Source organism: Ammospiza caudacuta, chromosome 35 (genome assembly GCF_027887145.1).
Source record: "Ammospiza caudacuta isolate bAmmCau1 chromosome 35, bAmmCau1.pri, whole genome shotgun sequence".
Taxonomy (NCBI): Eukaryota; Metazoa; Chordata; class Aves; order Passeriformes; family Passerellidae; genus Ammospiza; species Ammospiza caudacuta.
The window spans coordinates 2105587-2126924 of NC_080627.1; the positions used below are offsets into that span (position 1 = coordinate 2105587).

The 21338-nt window shown below is 51.8% G+C and overlaps 1 protein-coding gene across 2 annotated transcripts; it reads left to right on the plus strand.

Moving 5' to 3' along the window:
• The first annotated feature begins 1239 nt into the window (after nt 1–1239).
• AKT2 (AKT serine/threonine kinase 2) lies at nt 1240–20356 on the plus strand. 2 transcript variants are annotated; one of them, XM_058822806.1, is made up of 15 exons: nt 1240–1439; nt 2330–2371; nt 3270–3387; nt 4523–4651; nt 4782–4893; nt 6224–6362; nt 7919–8050; nt 9470–9535; nt 11042–11110; nt 13194–13316; nt 14822–14950; nt 16255–16469; nt 17671–17758; nt 17843–17945; nt 19136–20356. In XM_058822806.1, the coding sequence occupies exons 3-15, from the start codon at nt 3342–3344 to the stop codon at nt 19213–19215; spliced, it is 1431 nt and encodes a 476-aa protein (XP_058678789.1). In that variant the 5' UTR covers nt 1240–1439; nt 2330–2371; nt 3270–3341; the 3' UTR covers nt 19216–20356. The 2 variants fall into 2 exon arrangements, with proteins under 2 accessions (XP_058678789.1, XP_058678790.1); XM_058822807.1 differs by having other exon boundaries at nt 17867–17945.
• Nucleotides 20357–21338: the final 982 nt, after the last annotated feature.

Here is a 21338-nt window from a genome sequence, read left to right on the forward strand (position 1 = left end):
CTGGAAAAGGGGGGATCCCACAAGCCCAGATCCCCTGGAAAAGGGGGGAGCCCTGCTGGGAATTGAGAGTGGATCCCCGGGAAAGAGGAGATCTCACAGGAATCGGTGTTTGATCCCTGGGAAAACGGGGGATCCCAGCAGGAATCGAGGCTGGATCCCCTGAGAATCCCATTGGAAACCCCGGTGGATCCCGGCTGCAGATCCCGAGGCCAAACCAGCACCAAAATCTCCTTTTTTCCCCCCAATTTTCCCTTTCCCTGATCTCTTTTTGGGGGGTTATGGGGTGGATTTTTAACCCCATTTTCCTGGGTTTTATTCCAAATTTTCCTCAAATTTTATTCCCATTTTCTCGGGGTTTTTTTTCCCATTTTTACCGGGATTTTATTCCCATTTTTCTTGAATTTTCTTCCCATTTTTCCTCAATTTTTATTCCCATTTTCTTGTTTTTTTTTTTCGCAGGACTTTATTCCCATTTTCCTTGGATTTTTATTCCCATTTCCTTGGGTTTTAACCCCATTTTCTTGGGATTTTATTCCCGTTTTCCCCTCCAAAAATTTTTACTCCAAAAATGATCCCAGGGGGAATTTTGGGAGCAACTTCCCAAAAAAACCCCAAATTTTTCACAAGAACCCCAAATCCTTCCCAAACCCCACAACAGGTGCTCAAAACACCCCAAAATTGCCTTAAATTGTGGATTTTGCCTCCAGTTCCCCCAGGGCGTCCCAAAACCCCAAAATTCCCCATTTCCCCCAAAATTTCTTCTTTTTTCTGGCCATAAACCCTGAAAATTTGCTTTTTCCCCCCAAAATGAGTTCGGGGCAGGGAATTCCGAGCTGGGGGAAGTTTTTAATCAGGAAAAAATTGAAATTTGGGAATTTTTTCCCTCAATTTTTTGGTTTTTTCCCCCCAGATTTGGGATTTTTCCCCTCATTTTGTGTTTTTTTCCCCAATTTTGGGATTTTTTTCCCTCACAGTTTGGTTTTTTCCCTGAATTTGGGATTTTTCCCCCCAAATTCCAGGGCCAGGATTTTCACTGCGCTTCGGGTGAATTCTCGCGGTTTTTCCGCTTCTCGCGGGAGCTTTTTTTTGGCAATAAACGAGTGGGAAAAAGTGTTAATAAACGCTAATTTATGCAGATTTTTTTAAATGAGCTTTAATTAAGGCCGGGGGAGTCGATAGCTCCGCCCCCTTCACGTAACCCCGCCCCTCTGTGACGCAATAGCCACACCCCCGGGGCAGGCGCGCGCGCGGGGTCTCCCCCTCACGGCCCCCCCGCCCCCCCGCGCTGTTTTCGCTCCCGTTTCCTTCCGCCGCCGTTTTTGAAATTTAATTTTATTTTTATTTTTCCTCTTTCCGGAACCGGGAGGAAAATTTAAAAAACCCCCGCGAGTCCCGGGATGAGCGGCCGGAACCGGCCGGGCCTGCGGCGTCCATGACAGGTGAGACCTTGGGGTGGTTCCGTTCCTCCTCCTTTTTCCCCACCCACGTCGCACAATGGACTCGCCCGGTTCCCCTGAGGGGCAGCGAGGGCCGCACCACCCGCGGGCTGCCGGAGGGGGGCACTGCGTTTCTCCCCCTTTTGAGGAGAGAATGGGCTCGTCCTGTTTATGAGGGGGGGTTTGGGGGGGCCGCACCACGCGTGGGAGGAGAGGGGGACACGCGGGGGACACGGAAGGGGACAACGGGAGCTTTTCCCCCCACGCGACCGCGCTGTGGTTCCGCCCGCTGCGGTTCCGTTCGCTGCTGTGGGGAGCGAACCACTCGTGAAATGGGGGGGAGCTGGGGGCGTTCTCTGTGTGTCCCCCTCCCCAAATCACCCCTCAGCCCCTCAGGATGGGCCCCCTCCCCAAATTCCGGCCCAAATTCCTCTCCAAAATCCCAAATTTCCTCTTCGGGGAGGAGCAGCAGTGGCGTGGGACCCCATATTTGCTCCCCAATTTCCTCCCACCACAAAATCCCTCCTAAAATTCCCCTCCCCAAATTCCTTCCCTCATTTCCCTCCCCCCAAAAATTCTCCCAACTTTCCTTTCCAAAAAGTCCCCACAATTTTCCCTCCCCCCAAAAAATCCCAATTTTCCCCCTCCCCAATTTCCCCTCCCCATAAAATCCCCCCAATTTTTTCCCCTCAATTTTCCCTCCCCAATTTCCTCTCCCACAAAAAATCTCCCCAATTTCTCCTCTCCAAGTTCCCCTCCCCAAAAAAATCCGCCCAATTTCCCTCCCCAATTTTCCCTCCCCCAATTTTCCCCCCAGAGCCGCTTTTCCATCCCGAATTCCCTTTTCCTCCCCCACCCCAATTTTGGCCGTTTTCTCCCCATTTCTGGCCCAGGAGGAGCCGGGAGCCGCCCTCGGATCCGGATCCGGTGCTCGGGTACGGGCGGGGCTGGGCTTCGATTAATTGGGGTCGTTAACGAGGGGGGAACGAGACATGAGATCTCAAAATGTCCCAAAATCCCAAAATCCCATGGATCCATCCCAAAATCCCATGGGTTGGTCCCAAAGTCCCCAGATCCCATGGACTGGTCCCACAGTCCCCAAATCCAATGGGATTGGTCCCAAAATCACAAAATTCCATGGATTGGCCCCAAAATCCCATGGATTCATCTCCAGAATTCCATTGATCGCTCCCAAAACCTCAGAGGTCCCAAAATCCCCCAGATCCACCCCAAAATGACAAAGATCCAACCCAAAACCATTATTGATCCCACCGCTGATCCCATTGTTGATCCCATTATTGATCCATTATTGATCCCATTGCTGATCCCATGGATCCCATTATTGATCCATTATTGATCCCATTGCTGTTCCCATTAATCCATTATTGATCCATTATTGATCCCATTGATCCCGTCACTGATCTCATTACTGATCTCATTACTGATCCCATTGCTGACCCCATTATTGACCCCATTGATCCCTTTGATCCCATTACTGACCCCATTATTGATCCCATTGATCCCATTGATCTCATTGATCCCATTGCTGACCCCATTATTGATCCCATTATCCGTCCCATTATTGATCCCGTTGATCCGTTCTAGACCCCATTGAGCCCATCATTGATTCTGTTGATCCCACTGATCCCGTTATTGATCCGTTATTGGTCTCATTGATCCCATTATCAATCCCATTGTTGATCTATTATTAATCCCATTAGTGACCCCATTATCAATCCATTATTGCTCCATTATCAATCCCATTACCAATCCCGTTATTGACCCCATTATCGATCCCATTGATCCGTTATTGATCCATTATCGCTCGCGCAGGTGCTCCCGGCCCCGCAGGGTCCCGGGGGGGCTCCGGTGGCCCCGGGGGTCCCCGAGGGGGGCGGGGCCATCATGAGTGAGGCGCTGGTGGTCAAGGAGGGCTGGCTGCACAAGAGGGGTGAGCTGGGGGCGGGGCTTGGGCCCTGGGGGCGGGGCCTGGGCCCTGGGGGCGGGGTTTAGGCACTGGGGGCGGGGCCACCATGAGTGAGGCGCTGGTGGTCAAGGAGGGCTGGCTGCACAAGAGGGGTGAGCTGGGGGCGGGGCTTGGGCCCTGGGGGCGGGGCTTGGGGTTTAGGGGCGGGGCCACCATGAGTGAGGCGCTGGTGGTCAAGGAGGGCTGGCTGCACAAGAGGGGTGAGCCGGGGGCGGGGCTTAGCCTTTGGGGGCGGGGCTTGGGCTCTGGGGGCGGGGCTTGGGATTGGGGATTGGGGACTTGGGCTCAGGATTTGGGATGGGGGATTTGGGATTGGGGGATTTGGGATTGGGATTTGAGGTACGGGATTGGGATTTGGGATTGGGGGATTTGGGATTGGGATTTGAGGTACGGGATTGGGATTTGGGATTGGGGGATTTGGGATTGGGATGAGAGTGGGGATTTGGGACTGGAGGATTTGGGATTTGTGGTGGGGATTGAGGGTGTGGGATGGGGGATTTAGGATTGGGGTTGGGATGGGGAATTTGGGGTTTGGGATTGGGTATTTGGGAATTTGAGATTGGCGGTGTGTGATGGGGGATTTGGGATTGGGATTGGGATTGGGGTGGGATTGGGGGTGTGGGATGGGGGATTTGGGGTCGGAATTTGGGGTCGGAATTTGGGATTGAGATGGGATTGGGGATTGGGATGGGAATAGAGATTGGGGGGCATGGGATGGGGCTTTTGGGGTTGGGATTTGGGATTGGGATGGGAATGGGAGTGGGAGATGGGGGATTTGGAGTTGGGATTTGGGATTGGGATTGGGGCGTGGAATGGGGGATTTGGGGTCTCAGGATGGGGTTGGGATGGGGGATTTGGGACTGGGGGTGTGGCATGGGGCATTTCCCCCATTTCCATTCTCCCCCCAACTCCCGTTAACCCTTTCACCCCCTAATTTCCCCCATTAACCCTTTCACCCCCTGATCTCCCACCCCCATTAACTCTTTCACCCCTTAATTCCCCTACCCCCATTAACCCTTTCATCTCCTGCTCCTCCCCATTAACCCTTTCACTGCCCGGTCCCTCCCACCCCCATTAACCCCTTCCTGCCCTCTGCCAGGCGAGTACATCAAGACGTGGCGCCCCCGTTATTTCCTGCTCAAGAGCGACGGCTCCTTCATCGGCTACAAGGAGCGGCCGGAGAGCCCCGAGCTCGGTCTCAACCCCCTCAACAACTTCTCCGTGGCCGGTACGGGCTCAGGACAGGGGGGTCCCACCCCAAACCCCCCAGTTTTCCCGGGTTCTTGCCCCATTTTGCCGGTTTTTGCCTGATTTTGCCGGTTTTTACCCAATTTTGCCGTTTTCGCCCCGTTTCCCAGAGTGCCAGCTGATGAGGACGGAGCGGCCGCGCCCCAACACCTTCGTCATCCGCTGCCTGCAGTGGACAACGGTCATCGAGAGGACCTTCCACGTGGACACGGCCCAGGAACGGTGCGTGGGAGCCCAAATCCCTTAGGAGAGATCCTAAATGCCTTTGGGAGAGATCCCCAAAAGGAGAGACCCCAAATCCTGATGGGAAGGGTCCTAAATCCCTTTGGGAGAGATTCCAAATCTTTCTGGGAGGGATCCCAAATCCCTTGGGAGAAACTCCAAAAGGAGAGACCCCAAATCCTGCTGGGAGAGATCCCCAATGGGAAAGATCCCAAAGCTCCTTGGGAGAGATCCCAAATCCTTCTGGGACAGATCCCTAAAGGGAGAGAACCTGAATCCTGTTGGGAGGGACCCCAAATTCCTCTGGGAGAGAGATCCCAGTTTGGGATCTCTGGGGTGGATACCTTGGAGCAGATCCCCATTTGGGATCCCTGTTTGTGACCCACTGGATCCCTTTCCCACAGCGAGGAATGGCTCCAGGCCATCCAGGCCGTGGATCCCAGTTTGGGATCCCAGTTTGGGATCCATTTTGTGACCCACTGGATCCCATTTCTCACGGAGCAGTGGCTCCAGGCCATCCAGGCCGTGGATCCCTGTGTCAGATCCCTGGTTGTGATCCAGTGGATCCCATTTCTCAGGGAGCAGTGGCTCCAGGCCGTGGATCCATGTGTCAGATCCCTGGTTGTGATCCAGTGGATCCCATTAACAGGGAGCAGTGGCTCCAGGCCATCCAGGCCATGGATCCCTGTGTCAGATCCCATTTTGTGATCCAGTGGATCCCCCTAACAGGGAGCAGTGGCTCCAGGCCATGGATCCCTGTGTCAGATCCCTGGTTGTGATCCAGTGGATCCCATTTCTCAGGGAGCAGTGGCTCCAGGCCACCCAGGCCGTGGATCCCTGTGTCAGACCCCTGGCTGTGATCCAGTGGATCCCATTAACAGGGAGCAGTGGATCCAGGCCCTCCAGGCCGTGGATCTCTGTGTTAAATCCCATTTTGTGATCCAGTGGATCCCATTAACACGGAGCAGTGGCTCCAGGCCATCCAGGCCGTGGATCCCTGTGTCAGATCCCATTTTGTGATCCAGTGGATCCCATTAACAAGGAGCAGTGGATCCAGGCCACAGAACTCTGTGTTAAATCCCATTCTGTGATCCAGTGGATCCCATTTCTCAGGGAGCAGTGGATCCAGGCCGTGGATCTCTGTGTTAAATCCCATTTTGTGATCCACTGGATCCCTTTCCCACAGGGAGCAGTGGCGCCAGGCCATGGATCCCTGTGTCAGATCCCATTTTGTGATCCACTGGATCCCATTCACAGGGAGCAGTGGATCCAGGCCATGGATCCCTGTGTCAGATCCCATTTTGTGATCCACTGGATCCCTTTCCCACAGGGAGCAGTGGATCCAGGCCATCCAGGCCGTGGCCTCGGGGCTCAAGAGCCGCGCGCCGGCCCCGGAGCCGCCCGAGCTCGAGGGATCCCCCGGGGACGGAGAGGACGCAGAGGGCGCCGGGAAAGCGCGCAGCAAAGTCGTGAGTGTGCCCCAAAACAGCCCAAAATAACCCCGAAATTCACCAAAAATCCCCTGAAAAATTCATCACAAAACTCCCCAAATAACCCCAAAATATCCCCGAAAAAACACACAAAATAGCTCCAAAAAATGCCCAAACCCCCCCCCCAAAAATCCCTATCAAAACACCCAAAGTATCCCCAAAATATTCCCAAAATGTCCCCCAAAACCAACCAAAATAGCCCCAAAATATCCCTGAAAAATCCTTCAAAATACCCTGAAAAATCCCTCAAAAAACATCCAAAATATCCCCAGAAAATCCCCCAAAGCCACCTGAAATATCTCCAAAATATCCCAAAAAATATCCCAAAAAATTCCCCAAATTACCCCCAAGGATCCCACTTAAACTCCCCGAATTCCCCCCAAAAAATCCCCAAGAAACCCAACCCCCTACCCACAAAAATTCCAAATAATCAAAAAAAATCCCCAACCCACCCCCAAAAAAATTCAAAAAAATCCCCCAAAAATCCCCCAAAAATCGACCAAAAAATCCCCCAAAAAATAAAAAAAATCCCAAAAAATCCCTTTAAAAAATCGCTAAAAAATCCACAAAAACTCACCCAAAAATAAAAAAAAATCACAAAAATATCCAAAAAATCCTGAAAAAATCACCAAAAAATCTTTAAAAATCCTGAAAAAATCACAAAAAAATCACAAAAAATCCCCCCCAAAAAACTCTAAAAATCAGAATTTTTTAGGGTTTTTAATAAATAATAAAAATAAAATAAAAGCCCCAAAAAGTGATTTTTTTACCCCCTGAGAGCATGGCAGACTTTGATTACCTGAAGCTGCTGGGCAAGGGCACCTTTGGGAAGGTGATCCTGGTGCAGACTTTGATTACCTGAAAAAATCCCCTAAAAAATCGCCAGAAATAACAAAAAAATCCTGAAAAAATCATGAGAAATCCCCAATAAATCCCAAAAAAAATCCCTCCCAAAATCCTCCGAAAAACTCCCAAAAATTCCCAAAAATTGGCCAAAATTTCCCCAAAAAACCCCAAAACCCCACCCGAAAAATCACAAAAAAAATCACAAAAAAATCCAAAAAATTCCCCATAAAATAAAAAAAAAAAATTCCCAAACTTTTAGGGCTTTTAATAAACAATAGAAATAAAATTAAAAACCACAAAAAGTGATTTTTTTGCCCCCTGAGAGCATGACAGACTTTGATTACCTGAAGCTGCTGGGCAAGGGCACCTTCGGGAAGGTGATCCTGGTGCAGACTTTGATTACCTGAAAAAATCCCCTAAAAAATCGCCAGAAATAAAAAAAAAAATCCCGAAAAAATCATGAGAAATCCCCAATAAATCCCCCAAAAAATCCCTCCCAAAATCCCATAAAATCCTCCCAAAAACTCCCAAAAATTCCCCAAAAAATCCCAAAAACCCACCCAAAAAATCACAAAAAAATCCAAAAAATTCCCCAAAAAATAAAAAAAAATTCCCAAATTTTTAGGGCTTTTAATAAACAATAGAAATAAAATTAAAAACCACAAAATATGATTTTTTTGCCCGCTCAGAGCATGGCAGACTTTGATTACCTGAAGCTGCTGGGCAAGGGCACCTTCGGGAAGGTGATCCTGGTGCGGGAGAAAAGCTCCGGGCGCTGCTACGCCATGAAAATCCTGCGCAAGGAGGTCGTCATCGCCAAGGTCTGAGAATCTGGGGCAAAAAATGAGAATTTGGGGCAAAAATGGGGATTTTGGGGGAAAAAAATGGGGATTTTGGGGGAAAAAATGGGATTTTTTTTGGAAAAAAATGGGAATTTTTTGGGAAAAAATGGGAATTTTTGAGGAGAAAAGGCATTTTGGGGAGGTCGTCGTCGCCAAGGTCGGGCTGGGAAATGGGGGTTTTGGGCAAAAAGGGAATTTTTGAGGGAAAAAAATTGAGGTTTTGGGGGAAAAAAATGGGGATTTTGGGGGAAAAAATGGGAATTTTTTTGGGAAAAAATGGGAATTTCTTGGGGAAAAAAGGCGTTTTGGGGAGGTTGTCATCACCAAGGTCGGGCTGGAAAATGGGGGTTTTGAGCAAAAAGGGAATTTTTGAGGGAAAAAATTGAGGTTTTGGGGGAAAAAAATGGGGATTTTGGGGGAAAAAATGGGGGTTTTGCAGCAAAAAATGGAGAATTTTTGGGGAAAAAAGGCGTTTTGGGGAGGTCGTCATCGCCAAGGTTGCAGTGAAAAATGTGGATTTTGGGCAAAAAGGGAATTTTTTGGGGGGGAAAATGGGGGGTTTGGGGAAAAAATGGGGGTTTTTCGGGAAAAACACTGGGATTATGGGGGGGAAAAATGGGGATTTTGGGAGGAAAAATGGGGATTTTGGGGGGAAAAATAGGAATTTTCAGGGAAAAATGGGGATTTTGGGGGGGAAAAAGGGAATTTTGGGGGAAAAATGGGGACTTGGGGGAAAAAAAGAGGAGCTTTTTGGGGAAAAAATGGGGATCTTGGGAAAAAAAAGGGAATTTTTGGTGAAAACATTGGAATTTTGGGGGAAAAATTGTTATTTTTGGGGAGGTCATTGTTGTCAAGGCTTGGGGTGAAGAATGGGGATTTTGGGGCAAAAAATGGGGGTTTTGGGGAGGTCATTATTGCCAAGGTTTGGGCTGAAAAATGGAAATTTTTGGGGCAAAAAATGGGAATTTTGGGGGAGGTCATGATTGTCAAGATTTGAGGCAAAAAAGGGGGGTTTGGGGCAAAAAAGGGGGTTTGGTAAAAAAGGTAATTTTGGGGAAAAAATGGATTTTTGGGTGTTATCTGGGTGGTTTGGGGGAGAAAACGGGTGGTTTTGGGGCAAAAACCCAGGAATTTTGGGAAAAAAGGGGATTTTTGGGGTGTGATTTGGGGCAGTTTGGGAGGGGAAAAAAGGGCATTTCTGGGGCCCTTGGGGATGAAAAATGACTTTTTTTGGGGGCATTTTGAGGTGAAAAAATGGCATTTTTGGGTCACTTTAAGGCGGATTAGGGCATTTTTGGAGTTGTTTGGGGCAGAAAATGGCATTTTTGGGATCTTTTGGGTGAAAAAATGTCATTTTTGGGTCATTTTGGGCTGGCTCTGGGTGATCTCCCCCCGCAGGACGAGGTGGCGCACACGGTGACCGAGAGCCGCGTGCTGCAGAGCAGCCGGCACCCCTTCCTGACCGTGCGTGAAAACCCTGAAATTCCAGAAATTCCTGCCCAAATCCCCAAATCCTGGGAATTAAATCCTGAAATTCCAGAAATTCCTGCTCCAATTCCCAAATCCTGGGAATTAAATCCTGAAATTCCAGAAATTCCTGCCCCAATCCCCAAATTCTGGGAATTAAATCCTGAGTTTCCAGAAATTCCTGCCCCAATCCCCAAATCCTGGGAATTAAATCCCCAATTTCCAGAAATTCCTGCCCCAAATCCCCAAATCCTGGGAATTAAATCCTGAGTTTCCAGAAATTCCTGCCCCAAATCCCCAAATTCTGGGAATTAAAACCCAAAATCCCAGAAATTCCTGCCCCAAATCCCCAAATTCTGGGAATTAAATCCCCAATTTCCAGAAATTCCTGCCCCAAATCCCCAAATCCTGGGAATTAAATCCTGAAATTCCAGAAATTCCTGCCCCAAATCCCCAAATCCTGGGAATTAAATCCTGAGTTTCCAGAAATTCCTGCCCCAAATCCCCAAATCCTGGGAATTAAATCCCCAATTTCCAGAAATTCCTGCCCCAAATCCCCAAATTCTGGGAATTAAATCCTGAGTTTCCAGAAATTCCTGCCCCAATCCCCAAATCCTGGGAATTAAATCCCCAATTTCCAGAAATTCCTGCCCCAAATCCCCAAATTCTGGGAATTAAATCCTGAGTTTCCAGAAATTCCTGCCCCAAATCCCCAAATTCTGGGAATTAAATCCTGAAATTCCAGAAATTCCTGCCCCAATCCCCAAATTCTGGGAATTAAATCCTGAAATTCCAGAAATTCCTGCCCAAATCCCCAAATCCTGGGAATTAAATCCTGAAATTCCAGAAATTCCTGCCCCAAATCCCCAAATCCTGGGAATTAAATCCTGAAATTCCAGAAATTCCTGCCCAAATCCCCAAATTCTGGGAATTAAATCCTGAATTTCCAGGAATTCCTGCCCCAAATCCTGAAGTTCCAGGAATTCCTTCCTCAAAATCCCCAAATTTCCAGGGATTAAATCCCCAAATTCTGGGAATTCCTGCCCAAAATCCTGAAATTTTGGGAATTAAATCCCGAATTTCCAGCAATTTCCTCCCCAAAATCCCAGGATTTAAATCCTCAATTTCCAGTAATTAAATCCCCAATTTCCAGTAATTCCCTCCTCAAAATCCCCAAATTTCCAGGAATTAAATCCTCAATTTCCAGTAATTAAATCCCCAATTTCCAGTAATTAAATCCCCAATTTCCAGCAATTCCCTCTTCAAAATCCCCAAATTTCCAGGAATTAAATCCTAGATTTCTGGAAATTCTTTCCCCAAAATCTCTACATTTCTGGGAATTAAATCCCGAATTCCCAGCAATTCCCTCCCCAAAATCCCCGAATTTCCAGGAATTCAACCCCAAATTTCCAGGAATTCCTTCCCCAAACCCCCAATTTTTGGGAATTTCTTTCCCAAACCCCAATTTTTGGGATTTTTCCCAAAATTCCCATTTTTCCCCAGGCTCTCCAGTACGCCTTCCAGACCAGCGACCGCCTGTGCTTCGTCCTGGAGTACGCCAACGGCGGCGAGGTGGGGCCTGACCCAAGTCGGGGCTTTTGCACCCCAAAAATTGAATTTTCCTTGTCTCTGGGGGGTTTATCCGTCTTCCCTCCATTTCCCCAAATTTTTCCTCATTTTCCCCAGTTTTCTTCCTTTTCCCAGCTCTTTTCCTGCAACTTTTCCCAATTTTTCCCCCATTTATTCCCCCCAAAACTTCCCCAAAATTTTTCCCTGATTTTTCCCCATTTCGCCCAAATTTTCCTCAATTTCACCCCCAAATTTTCCCCACGTTTGCCCCTTTTTCCCCCGTAGTTTGCCCCATTCTCCCCCTCATTTTTGCCCCTTTTTTTCCACATTTCCCCCCAATTTTTCCCGAATTTCTCCTCCCCAGTTTCCCCCAAGGTTTTCCCATTCTTCCCCCAACTTTTTCCCCAATTTCCCCCCCCTTATTTTCATTTCATTTTCTCTCCAATTTTCCCTTATTTCCGCCCAATTTTCATTTTATTTCCCCCGATATTTTCCCAATTTCCCGGTTCCCCCCCCCCCACCACTTCCCTGCCAATTCCATTTTCCCCCATTTTTTCCCAATTTTTTTCTCATTTCCCCTCCAATTTTTTCCATTTCTTCCCCCATTTTTGCCCCAAATTTTTTCCCAATTTCCCCCACTTGTTCCCCAATTCTTCCCACCAATTTTCATTTTAATTTTCCCCAATTTTCCCCCCAATTTTCATTTTATTTCCCCCCCCATTGTTTTCCCAATTTCCCTGTTTTCCCCTCAATTTCCGCCTGATATTTCCCCCAAGTTTTCCCGTCCAATTTCCATTTCATTCCCCCCCATTTTTTCCCAATTTTCCCCTTTTTCCCCCCAATTCCCCCCCCAAATTTTCCCCATTTTCCCCCTCAATTTCCATTTCATTCCCCCCGATATTTCCCAATTTTCCCGTTTTTCCCCACTCATTCCCCCCCCGATTTCCCCCCATTTTTTCCCAATTTCCCCATTTTTCCCCCATTTCCCCCCCAGTTTTCCCAAATTTTTCCCTCTCAATTTCCATTAATTCCCCCCAAATTTTCCAAATTTTCCTGTTTTCCCCCCTGATTTCCCCCTAATTTTCCCCCCATTTCCCCCTGATTTTCCCCCATTTTTCCCAATTTTCCCCTGTTTTTCCCCCATTTTTTCCCAATTTCTGGGTTTTTCCCCCCAAATTTCCCCCCTCATTTCCCCAAATTTCTCCCCCCTCATTTCCCCCCCATTTTTCCCCCCAATTTCCCAGCTGTTTTTCCCCCATTTTTCCCCAATTTCCCCGTTTTTCCCCCCAAATATCCCAACTGTTTTTCCTCCATTTTTCCCCCAATTTTCCCGTTTCTACCCCCAAATATCCCAGCTGTTTTTCCCCCATTTTTTCCCGATTTCCCCGTTTTTCCCCCCAAATGTCCCAACTGTTTTTCCCCCATTTTTCCCCAATTTCCCCGTTTTTCCCCCCAAATATCCCGGCTGTTTTTCCCCCATTTTCCCCCCAATTTTCCCGTTTCTGCCCCCAAATATCCCAGCTGTTTTTCCCCCAATTTCCCCGTTTTTCCCCCCAATTTCCCAGCTGTTTTTCCCCCAATTTTCCCGTTTCTGCCCCCAAATATCCCAGCTGTTTTCCCCCCAATTTCCCCGTTTTTCCCCCCAATTTCCCAGCTGTTTTTCCCCAATTTCCCCGTTTTTCCCCCAATTTTTCCCAGTTGTTTTTCCCCATTTTCCCAATTTCCCCGTTTTTCCCCAATTTTTCCCAGTTGTTTTTCCCCATTTTTCCCAATTTCCCCATTTTTCCCCAATTTCCCAGCTGTTTTTCCCCATTTTCCCAATTTCCCCGTTTTTCCCCCAATATTTCCCAGCTGTTTTTCCCCCATTTTTCCCAATTTCCCCGTTTTTCCCCCAATATTTCCCAGCTGGTTTTCCCCCATTTTCCCCCAATATTTCCCAGCTGTTTTTCCCCAATTTCCCCGTTTTTCCCCCAATTTTTCCCAGTTGTTTTTCCCCATTTTCCCAATTTCCCCATTTTTCCCCAATTTCCCAGCTGTTTTTCCCCATTTTTCCCAATTTCCCCGTTTTTCCCGCAATATTTCCCAGCTGTTTTTCCACCTGTCCCGCGAGCGCGTTTTCCCCGAGCCGCGCGCTCGCTTCTACGGCGCCGAGATCGTCTCGGCCCTCGAGTACCTGCACTCGCGGGACGTCGTCTATCGCGACATCAAGGTGCCAATTTGGGCCGAATTTGCGCGATTTTGGGAAATTTGGAGATTTTGGGGAGAATTCCGGGGATTTGGGCCCAAAATCCTGGGGTTTTGGGGCGGATTTTGGGCTGAATTCAGGGGGGGTTTGGGGCCAAACTGTCGGAGTTTCGGAACCAAATTTCCATTTCTGGGATTTTGGGGCTGAATTCAGGGGGTTTTGGGTGGATTTCCCGGGATTTTGGGGCATTCTTGGGATTTTGGGGAGAATTCCTGGGGTTTTGGGGCTCAGTTCACAGGATTTGGGGGCATTCCAGGGATTTTGGGGAGAATTCCTGGGGTTTTGGTGCTGATTTCCTGAGATTTTGGGGCATTCCAGGGATTTGGGGGGTTAATTCCTGCAATTTTGCGGCTGATTTTGTGGGATTTTGGGGTTAATTCCTGGGATTTTGGGGCATTCTTGGGATTTTGGAATTGAATTCGGGGGATTTTGGGGTCAATTCCTGGGATTCTGGGGCCGATTTTGTGAGATTTTGGGACTGATTTTGGGGTTGATTCTTGGGATTTTGGGACATTTGGGGATTTTGGGTGGATTTTGTGGGATTTTGGGCTGAATTCAGGGGGTTTTGGGGGTGATTTTGTGGGATTTTGGGCTGAATTCAGGGGGTTTTGGGGTTGTTCCCAGGATTTTAGGGGCCAATTTCTGGAATTTTGGGGTTAATTCCTGCAGTTTTGGGTTGATTTTTTGGGATTTTGGGGCTGATTTAATGGGATTTTGAGCTGGATTTCCAGGATTTTGGGGCTGATTTTGTGAGATTTTGGGGTTCAATTCCCAGGATTTGGGGTTGTTCCCAGGATTTTGGGGCCAATTTCTGGGATTTTGGGGTTAATTCCTGCGATTTTTGGGGCTGATTTCCTCGGATTTTGGGCTGAATTCAGAGGGTTTTGGGTAGAATTCCGGGGATTTTGGGGCATTCCTGGGATTTTAGAGCTGATTTAATGGGATTTTGGACGGAATTTCCAGGATTTTGGGGCTGATTTTGGGGCTGATTCTTGGGATTTTGGGCTGAATTCCTGGGATTTTGGGGCTGATTTCATGGGATTTTAGGCCAAATTTCCAGGATTTTGGGGCTAGTTCCTGGGGTTTTGGGACATTCCGGGGATTTGGGGACCAATTTCTGAGATTTTGGGGCATTCTGGGGAGTTTGGGGCCCATTCCTGGGATTTTGGAGCTCAATTCCTGGGATTTTGGGGCTCAATTCCTGGGATTTTGGGGCTCAATTCCCAGGATTTTGGGGCTGATTTTGTGAGATTTGGGGCTCAATTCTTGGGATTTTGGGGCTCAATTCCCAGGATTTTGGGGCTCAATTCCTGGGATTTTGGGGCTGATTTTGTGAGATTTGAGGCTCAGTTCCCTGGGATTTTGGGGCTGATTTTGTGAGATTTGGGGCTCAGTTCCCTGGGATTTTGGGGCTGATTTTTGGGATTTCGGGGCTGAATTCCCTGGGATTTTGGTGCTGGATTTCCCAGCTGGAGAATCTGATGCTGGACAAGGACGGGCACATCAAGATCACGGATTTCGGGCTCTGCAAGGAGGGGGTGACGGACGGAACCCCCATGAGAACTTTCTGCGGCACCCCCGAGTACCTGGCGCCCGAGGTGAGGCGGTGGCAATTCCCAAAATTCCCAAAATTCCCGGAAAAATCCGAAAATTCCCGAAAAAAAAAAATCCCGAAACGCCCAGAGAATTCCCTCAAAATCCTGCGAGGACCTTCTGCGGCAGCCCCGAGTACGCGGCGCCCGAGGTGAGGGGCTTTGGGAGCCCGGAATTCCGGGAACTTTGGGGAACTTTGGGGAACTTTGGGGAATTTTCAGGAAAAACCCCAAAATCCTCAGAAATTCCCTGAAAATCCCCCCCCAAAATTCCCACAAAATCCCCAGAGAATTCCCCGAAATCCCAAATTTCCCCGAAATCCCAAATTTCCCCAAAATCCTGAGGGGCTTCCTCATGACTTGTCCCCCTTTAGGTCCTGGCAGGTCACAGCCCTCGCCTTCACCCCCCCAGGTCCTGGCAGGTGACACCCATGCCTTTGTCCCCTCAGGTCCTGGCAGGTGACACCCATGCCTTTGTCCCCTCAGGTCCTGGCAGGTGACCCCATTCCCTCTCCCCTTTAGGTCCTGGAAGGTGACACCCCATGACTTTGTCCTTGCAGGTCCTGGCAGGGGACTCCATTCTGTCTCCACCCTTTAGGTCCTGGCAGGTGACCCTGTGCCCTTCACCCCCACGGGTCCTGGCAGCTCACACCCATGCCTTTGTCCCCTCAGGTCCTGGCAGGTCACACCCACACCTTTACCTCTTAGGGCCTGGAAGATGGCTTTGTCCCTGCAGGTCCTGGCAGCTCACACCCATGCTTTCACCCCCGCAGGTCCTGGCAGGTGACCCCACCCCTCTCTCCCCGCAGGTCCTGGAAGATGACACCCCATGGCTTTGCCCCCACAGGTCCTGGCAGGTGACCCCATTCCTAGTCTCTATTTAGGTCCTGGCAGGTGACCCTCACACCTTCACCCCCACAGGTCCTGGCAGGTGACCCCGTTCCCTTTCCCCCTTTAGGTCCTGGCAGGTCACACCCATGCCTTTACCCCCACAGGTCCTGGCAGGTGACCCCATTCTCTCCCCCCCCATTCAGGTCCTGGCAGGTGACTTTGCCCCCCCAGGTCCTGGCAGGTGATTCTGTGCCCCGTGCCCCCCCCATTCAGGTCCTGGCAGGTGACGCTGCCCCCCCAGGTCCTGGCAGGTGATTCTGTGCCCCGTGCCCCCCCCATTCAGGTCCTGGCAGGTGACTCTGCCCCCCCAGGTCCTGGCAGGTGATTCTGTGCCCCGTGCCCCCCCCATTCAGGTCCTGGCAGGTGACGCTGCCCCCCCAGGTCCTGGCAGGTGATTCTGTGCCCCGCGCCCCCCCCAGGTCCTGGAAGACAACGACTACGGGCGCGCCGTGGACTGGTGGGGGCTGGGCGTGGTCATGTACGAGATGCTGTGCGGGCGCCTCCCGTTCTACAGCGCCGACCACGAGCGGCTCTTCCAGCTCATCCTGCTCGGGGAGCTGCGCTTCCCCCGCAGCCTGGGGCCCGACAGCCGCTCCCTGCTGGCCGGGCTGCTCAAAAAGGACCCTAAGGAAAGGTGAGAGACACCTGGGACACACCTGGGTACCCACACACACCTGGGTACCCACACACACCTGGGTACACCTGGGTACACCTGGGTACCCACACACACCTGGGACACACCTGGGTACACCTGGGTACCCACACACACCTGGGTACCCACACACACCTGGGTACCCACACACACCTGGGTACACCTGGGTACCCACACACACCTGGGTACCCACACACACCTGGGTACACCTGGGTACCCACACACACCTGGGTACCCACACACACCTGGGACACACCTGGGTACCCACACACACCTGGGTACCCACACACACCTGGGTACACCTGGGTACACCTGGGTACCCACACACACCTGGGACACACCTGGGTACCCACACACACCTGGGTACCCACACACACCTGGGTACACCTGGGACACACCTGGGTACACCTGGGTACCCACACACACCTGGGACACACCTGGGTACCCACACACACCTGGGATACACCTGGGGTACACCTGGGATACACCTGGTACCCACACACACCTGGGGTACCCAAACACACCTGGGATACACCTGGGTACCCACACACACCTGGGGTACACCTGGGTACCCACACACACCTGGGGTACCCACACACACCTGGGGTACACCTGGGTACCCACACACACCTGGGGTACCCAAACACACCTGGGATACACCTGGGCACACCTGGGCACTCCGGTATTGACCTGCTAACACACCTGTGCCCACCTGTACTCACCTGTGCCACCCTATTCTCACCTTTTCTCACCTGTGCCTGCCTGCTGGCACACCTGTATTCACCTGTGCCCTCACCAGTGGCCACCCGTACCCATCTATGCCCACCTGGTCTCACCTGTGCCAAACCTATGCTCACCTGCTGACACACCTGTGCCCACCTGCATTGACCTCCTGACACACCTGTGCCCATCTGTACTCACCTGTCCTCACCTGTGCCCACCTGCTGACACACCTGTGCCCACCTGTTCTAACTTGTGCCTCCCTGCCCTCACCTGTGCCCACCTTTTCTCACCTTTCCTCACCTGCCCCTTACCTGTGCCCACCTGTGCCTTCACCTTTTCTCACCTGTTCTCACCTTTATTCACCCTGGCACACCTGTGCCCACCAGTGCCCTCACCTGTGCCCTCACCTGTGCCCCCTGTGCCCTCACCTGTCCTTACCTGTGCCCCCTGTGCCGTGCAGGCTGGGCGGGGGCCCGGGCGACGCCCGCGAGGTGATGCAGCATCGCTTCTTCGCGGGCATCGATTGGCTGGACGTGGTGCAGAGGAAGGTGAGGCCCCGCCCCCGGCCCCGCCCCCCCCAGGTGTGACCCCCCCCCCGGCACTCACCTGGCGCTCGGCCCCGCCCCCCCCAGCTGGTGCCGCCCTTCCGGCCGCAGGTGACGTCGGAGGCGGACACGCGGTACTTCGACGAGGAGTTCACGGCGCAGAGCATCACGGTCACGCCCCCCGAGAGATGTGAGTGCACCTGGGCTCACCTGTGTCCTTATCTGGGTCCTTATCTGTGTCCTTATCTGTGTCCTTATCTGTGTCCTTATCTGTGTTCTTATCTGTGTCCTTATCTGTGCGGTCACTGTCCTGTCATCTGTACCTGGCACTGATCCCCCCCGTCCGTCCGTCACGGTCACACCCCCCGAGAGATGAGAGCTCACCTGGGCTCACCTGTGTCCTTATCTGTGTCCTTATCTGTGTCCTTATCTGTGTCCTTATCGGTGCTGTCACTGTCCTGTCATCTGTACCTGTCCCTGATCCCCCCCCCCTCCGCCGTCCGTCATGGTCACGCCCCCCGAGAGATGTGAGTGCACCTGGGGTTACCTGTGCTCACCTGTGTCCTTATCTGGGTCCTTATCTGTGTCCTTATCTGTGTTCTTATCTGTGTCCTTATCTGTCTCCTCACCTGTCCCTGATCCCCCCCCCGTCCATCACGGTCACGCCCCCAAGAGATGTGAGAGCTCAGCTGCACCTTACCTGTCCTTACCTGTCCTTACCTGTCCTGTCACCTGTACCCTCATCTGTGTCCTTATCTGTGTCTTTATCTGTGCCCTTACCTGTCCTGTCACCTGTACCTGGCACTGACCCCCCCATCCGTCACGGTCACGCCCCCCGAGAGATGTGAGTGCACCTGGGGTGACCTGTGCTCACCTGAGCTGTCACTGACCCCTCACCTGGGCTCACCTGTCCCTCATCTGTCCTCAGATGAGCTCCTGTCCCACCTGTCCCCTCACCTGTCCCACCTGTCCCTGTCCCTCCCCTGCCCCACCTGTCCGTTACCTGTCCCCAGGTGAGCTCCTGTCCCACCTGTCTCTCTCCTGTCCCTGTCCCTCCCCTGTCCCCTCACCTGTCCCCACCTGTCCCCAGGTGAGCTCCTGTCCCTCACCTGTCCCGCCTGTCCCTGTCCCCTCACCTGTCCCCACCTGTCCCCAGGTGAGCTCCTGTCCCTCACCTGTCCCGCCTGTCCCTGTCCCCTCACCTGTCCCCACCCATCCCCAGGTGAGCTCCTGTCCCTCACCTGTCCCCACCTGTCCCTGTCCCTCACCTGTCCCACCTGTCCCCAGGTGAGCTCCTGTCCCTCACCTGTCCCGCCTGTCCCTGTCCCTCACCTGTCCCCACCTGTCCCTGTCCCCTCACCTGTCCCCACCTGTCCCCAGGTGAGCTCCTGGACTCTCCGGACTGCGACCATCAGACGCATTTCCCGCAGTTCTCCTACTCGGCCAGCGTCCGCGAGTGACACCTGGGACACCTGGGACACCTGGGGACACACCTGGGGACACCTGGGGACACCTGTGTGCCACCCACCTGGACACCTGGGACACACCTGGGGACACACCTGGGGACACACCTGGGCACACCTGGCACATCTGTGTGCCACCCACCTCAGCACCTGGGCACACCCACGTGGGCACACTCACCTGGCACACCTGAGCACACCTGGGCTCACCTGTGCCCCTCCCCCACCTGTCTGCCAGGCACTCTAGCCCCGCCCCCAGGTGCTCTGGCCCCTCCTCCATGTCATATGGCCCCGCCCCCAGGCACTCTGGCCCCGCCCCCCAGAGCTTGGGCTCCACCCTCACGTGCCCTGGCCCCACCCCCTGTGTCACATGGCCCCGCCCCCAGATGCTCTGGCCCCGCCCCATGTGGTCTCTGGCCCCGCCCCCAGGCTCTCTGGCCCCGCCCCCTCCCCTGCTGTTTTTGGGGGGATTTGGGGCCATTTTGGTGCCGTTTTTTGATGTTTTTTGAAAAAACCTCGATGTGGCCTTGACCCCCCGGAGCTCCCAGTTCAAACCAGTTCAAACCAGTTCAAACTCCCAGTGTCCCGTTACCCCATCCCAGTTCCCTGCCATTCATCCCGTTATCCCAGTTTGTCCCAGTCCATCCCAGTTCAATCCCAGTTTAAACCAGTTCAATCCCAGTATCCCATTACCCTCTCCCAGTCCATCCCAGTCCCTCCCAGTTCATCCCAATCCCCTCCCAATCCCATCCCAGTCCATCCCAGTCCCTCCCAGTATCCCATTATTTCAGCCCAGTTCAAACCAGTTCAATCCCAGTTTATCCCAGTCCCTCCCAGTGCCCCCCAGTTTGTCTCAGTCCCCTCCCAGTCCCCTCCCAGTTCAATCCCAGTTCAATCCCAGTTCAATCCCATTATCCCAGCCCAGTTCAATCCCAGTTTATCCCAGTTCCCTCCCATTTCAAACCAGTTCAAACCAGTTCAATCCCAATCTCCTCCCAGTCCCTCCCAGTTCCGGGGCCCCTCCCCCACCGGCGCTGCCTCTGAGCCCCTCCCCCCCCTCATTTTGGGGGTGGGGGAGGGGCAGAAATTGCAAAAAAATTTTTTTTCTCTCTGGAATTGCCCAAATCCGGCGGAATTCGCGGGAAAAATACGGGGGGGGGGGGGAGGGGCAGGGGCAGGGTGGGGGAGGGGCGGGGCAAAAAATGAAATAAAAGTTGAAATTTTTTGGTTCTTTTTCCCTTTTTTTTTTTTTTTAATTTTTGACCGCACCTAAATCTGTGACACCTCCATAAATCCCCAAATTTTTTTACCCCCAAATGTCCCCAAAAATTAAAAAAAAATCCCCAAAACCCCTAAGCTTCCCACCCATCCCCCACCAAATGTTCCCAAAAATCCCCCAAAAATCCCCAAAATAAAAAAAAAAAAAACCACCAAATTTTTGCCATCCCCCCAATGTCCCCAAGTGTCCTCCAAAATATCCCAAATCCTTAAATTTTTATCACCCTCCCCCCCAAAACATCTCCAAAAATCCCCCCAAAAAATTCCAAAATTCCCCAAAATTTTTTCACCCCTCCCCTCTAATACCCCCAAATCCCCCCAAACCCCCCAAATCTCTCTCAGAACCCTCCCCCCGTATCCCAAATGTCCCCAAAATTCCAAAAACCCCCAAAATCCCCAAAAAAATCCCAAAAAAATCCCAAAATTTTTTTCCTCTCCCTGTTCGAGTCTCCCCCCATCCATCGCTCTGCGCTCGATTGATCCTCCCCGGCATCTCTCCCTGGTCCCTTTGATCGGCAGCTCATTCAGCCAATGGTAGCGCGAGGCGGGCTCAGCGCTGCCCAATGGGAACGCGCGGTGCGGAGGGGGCGGAGCCTGGGCGGCGGCGCGAGGCGGCGGCGGGAGCCATGAAGTGAGGGGGGGGGGGGGAGGGGCGGGAAAAGGGGGCGCTGAGGGGGGGGTCGGGGGGAATTTGGGAATTTTGGGGAATTTTTAGGGATTTTGAGGGAATTTTGAAGGACCTGAGGGGGTTTTGGGGAAAATTTTGGGGATTTGAGGGGACTTTGGGGAGTTTTGGGAGATCTGAGGGGAAATTGGGAGATTTTGGGGCGATCTGAGGGGATTTG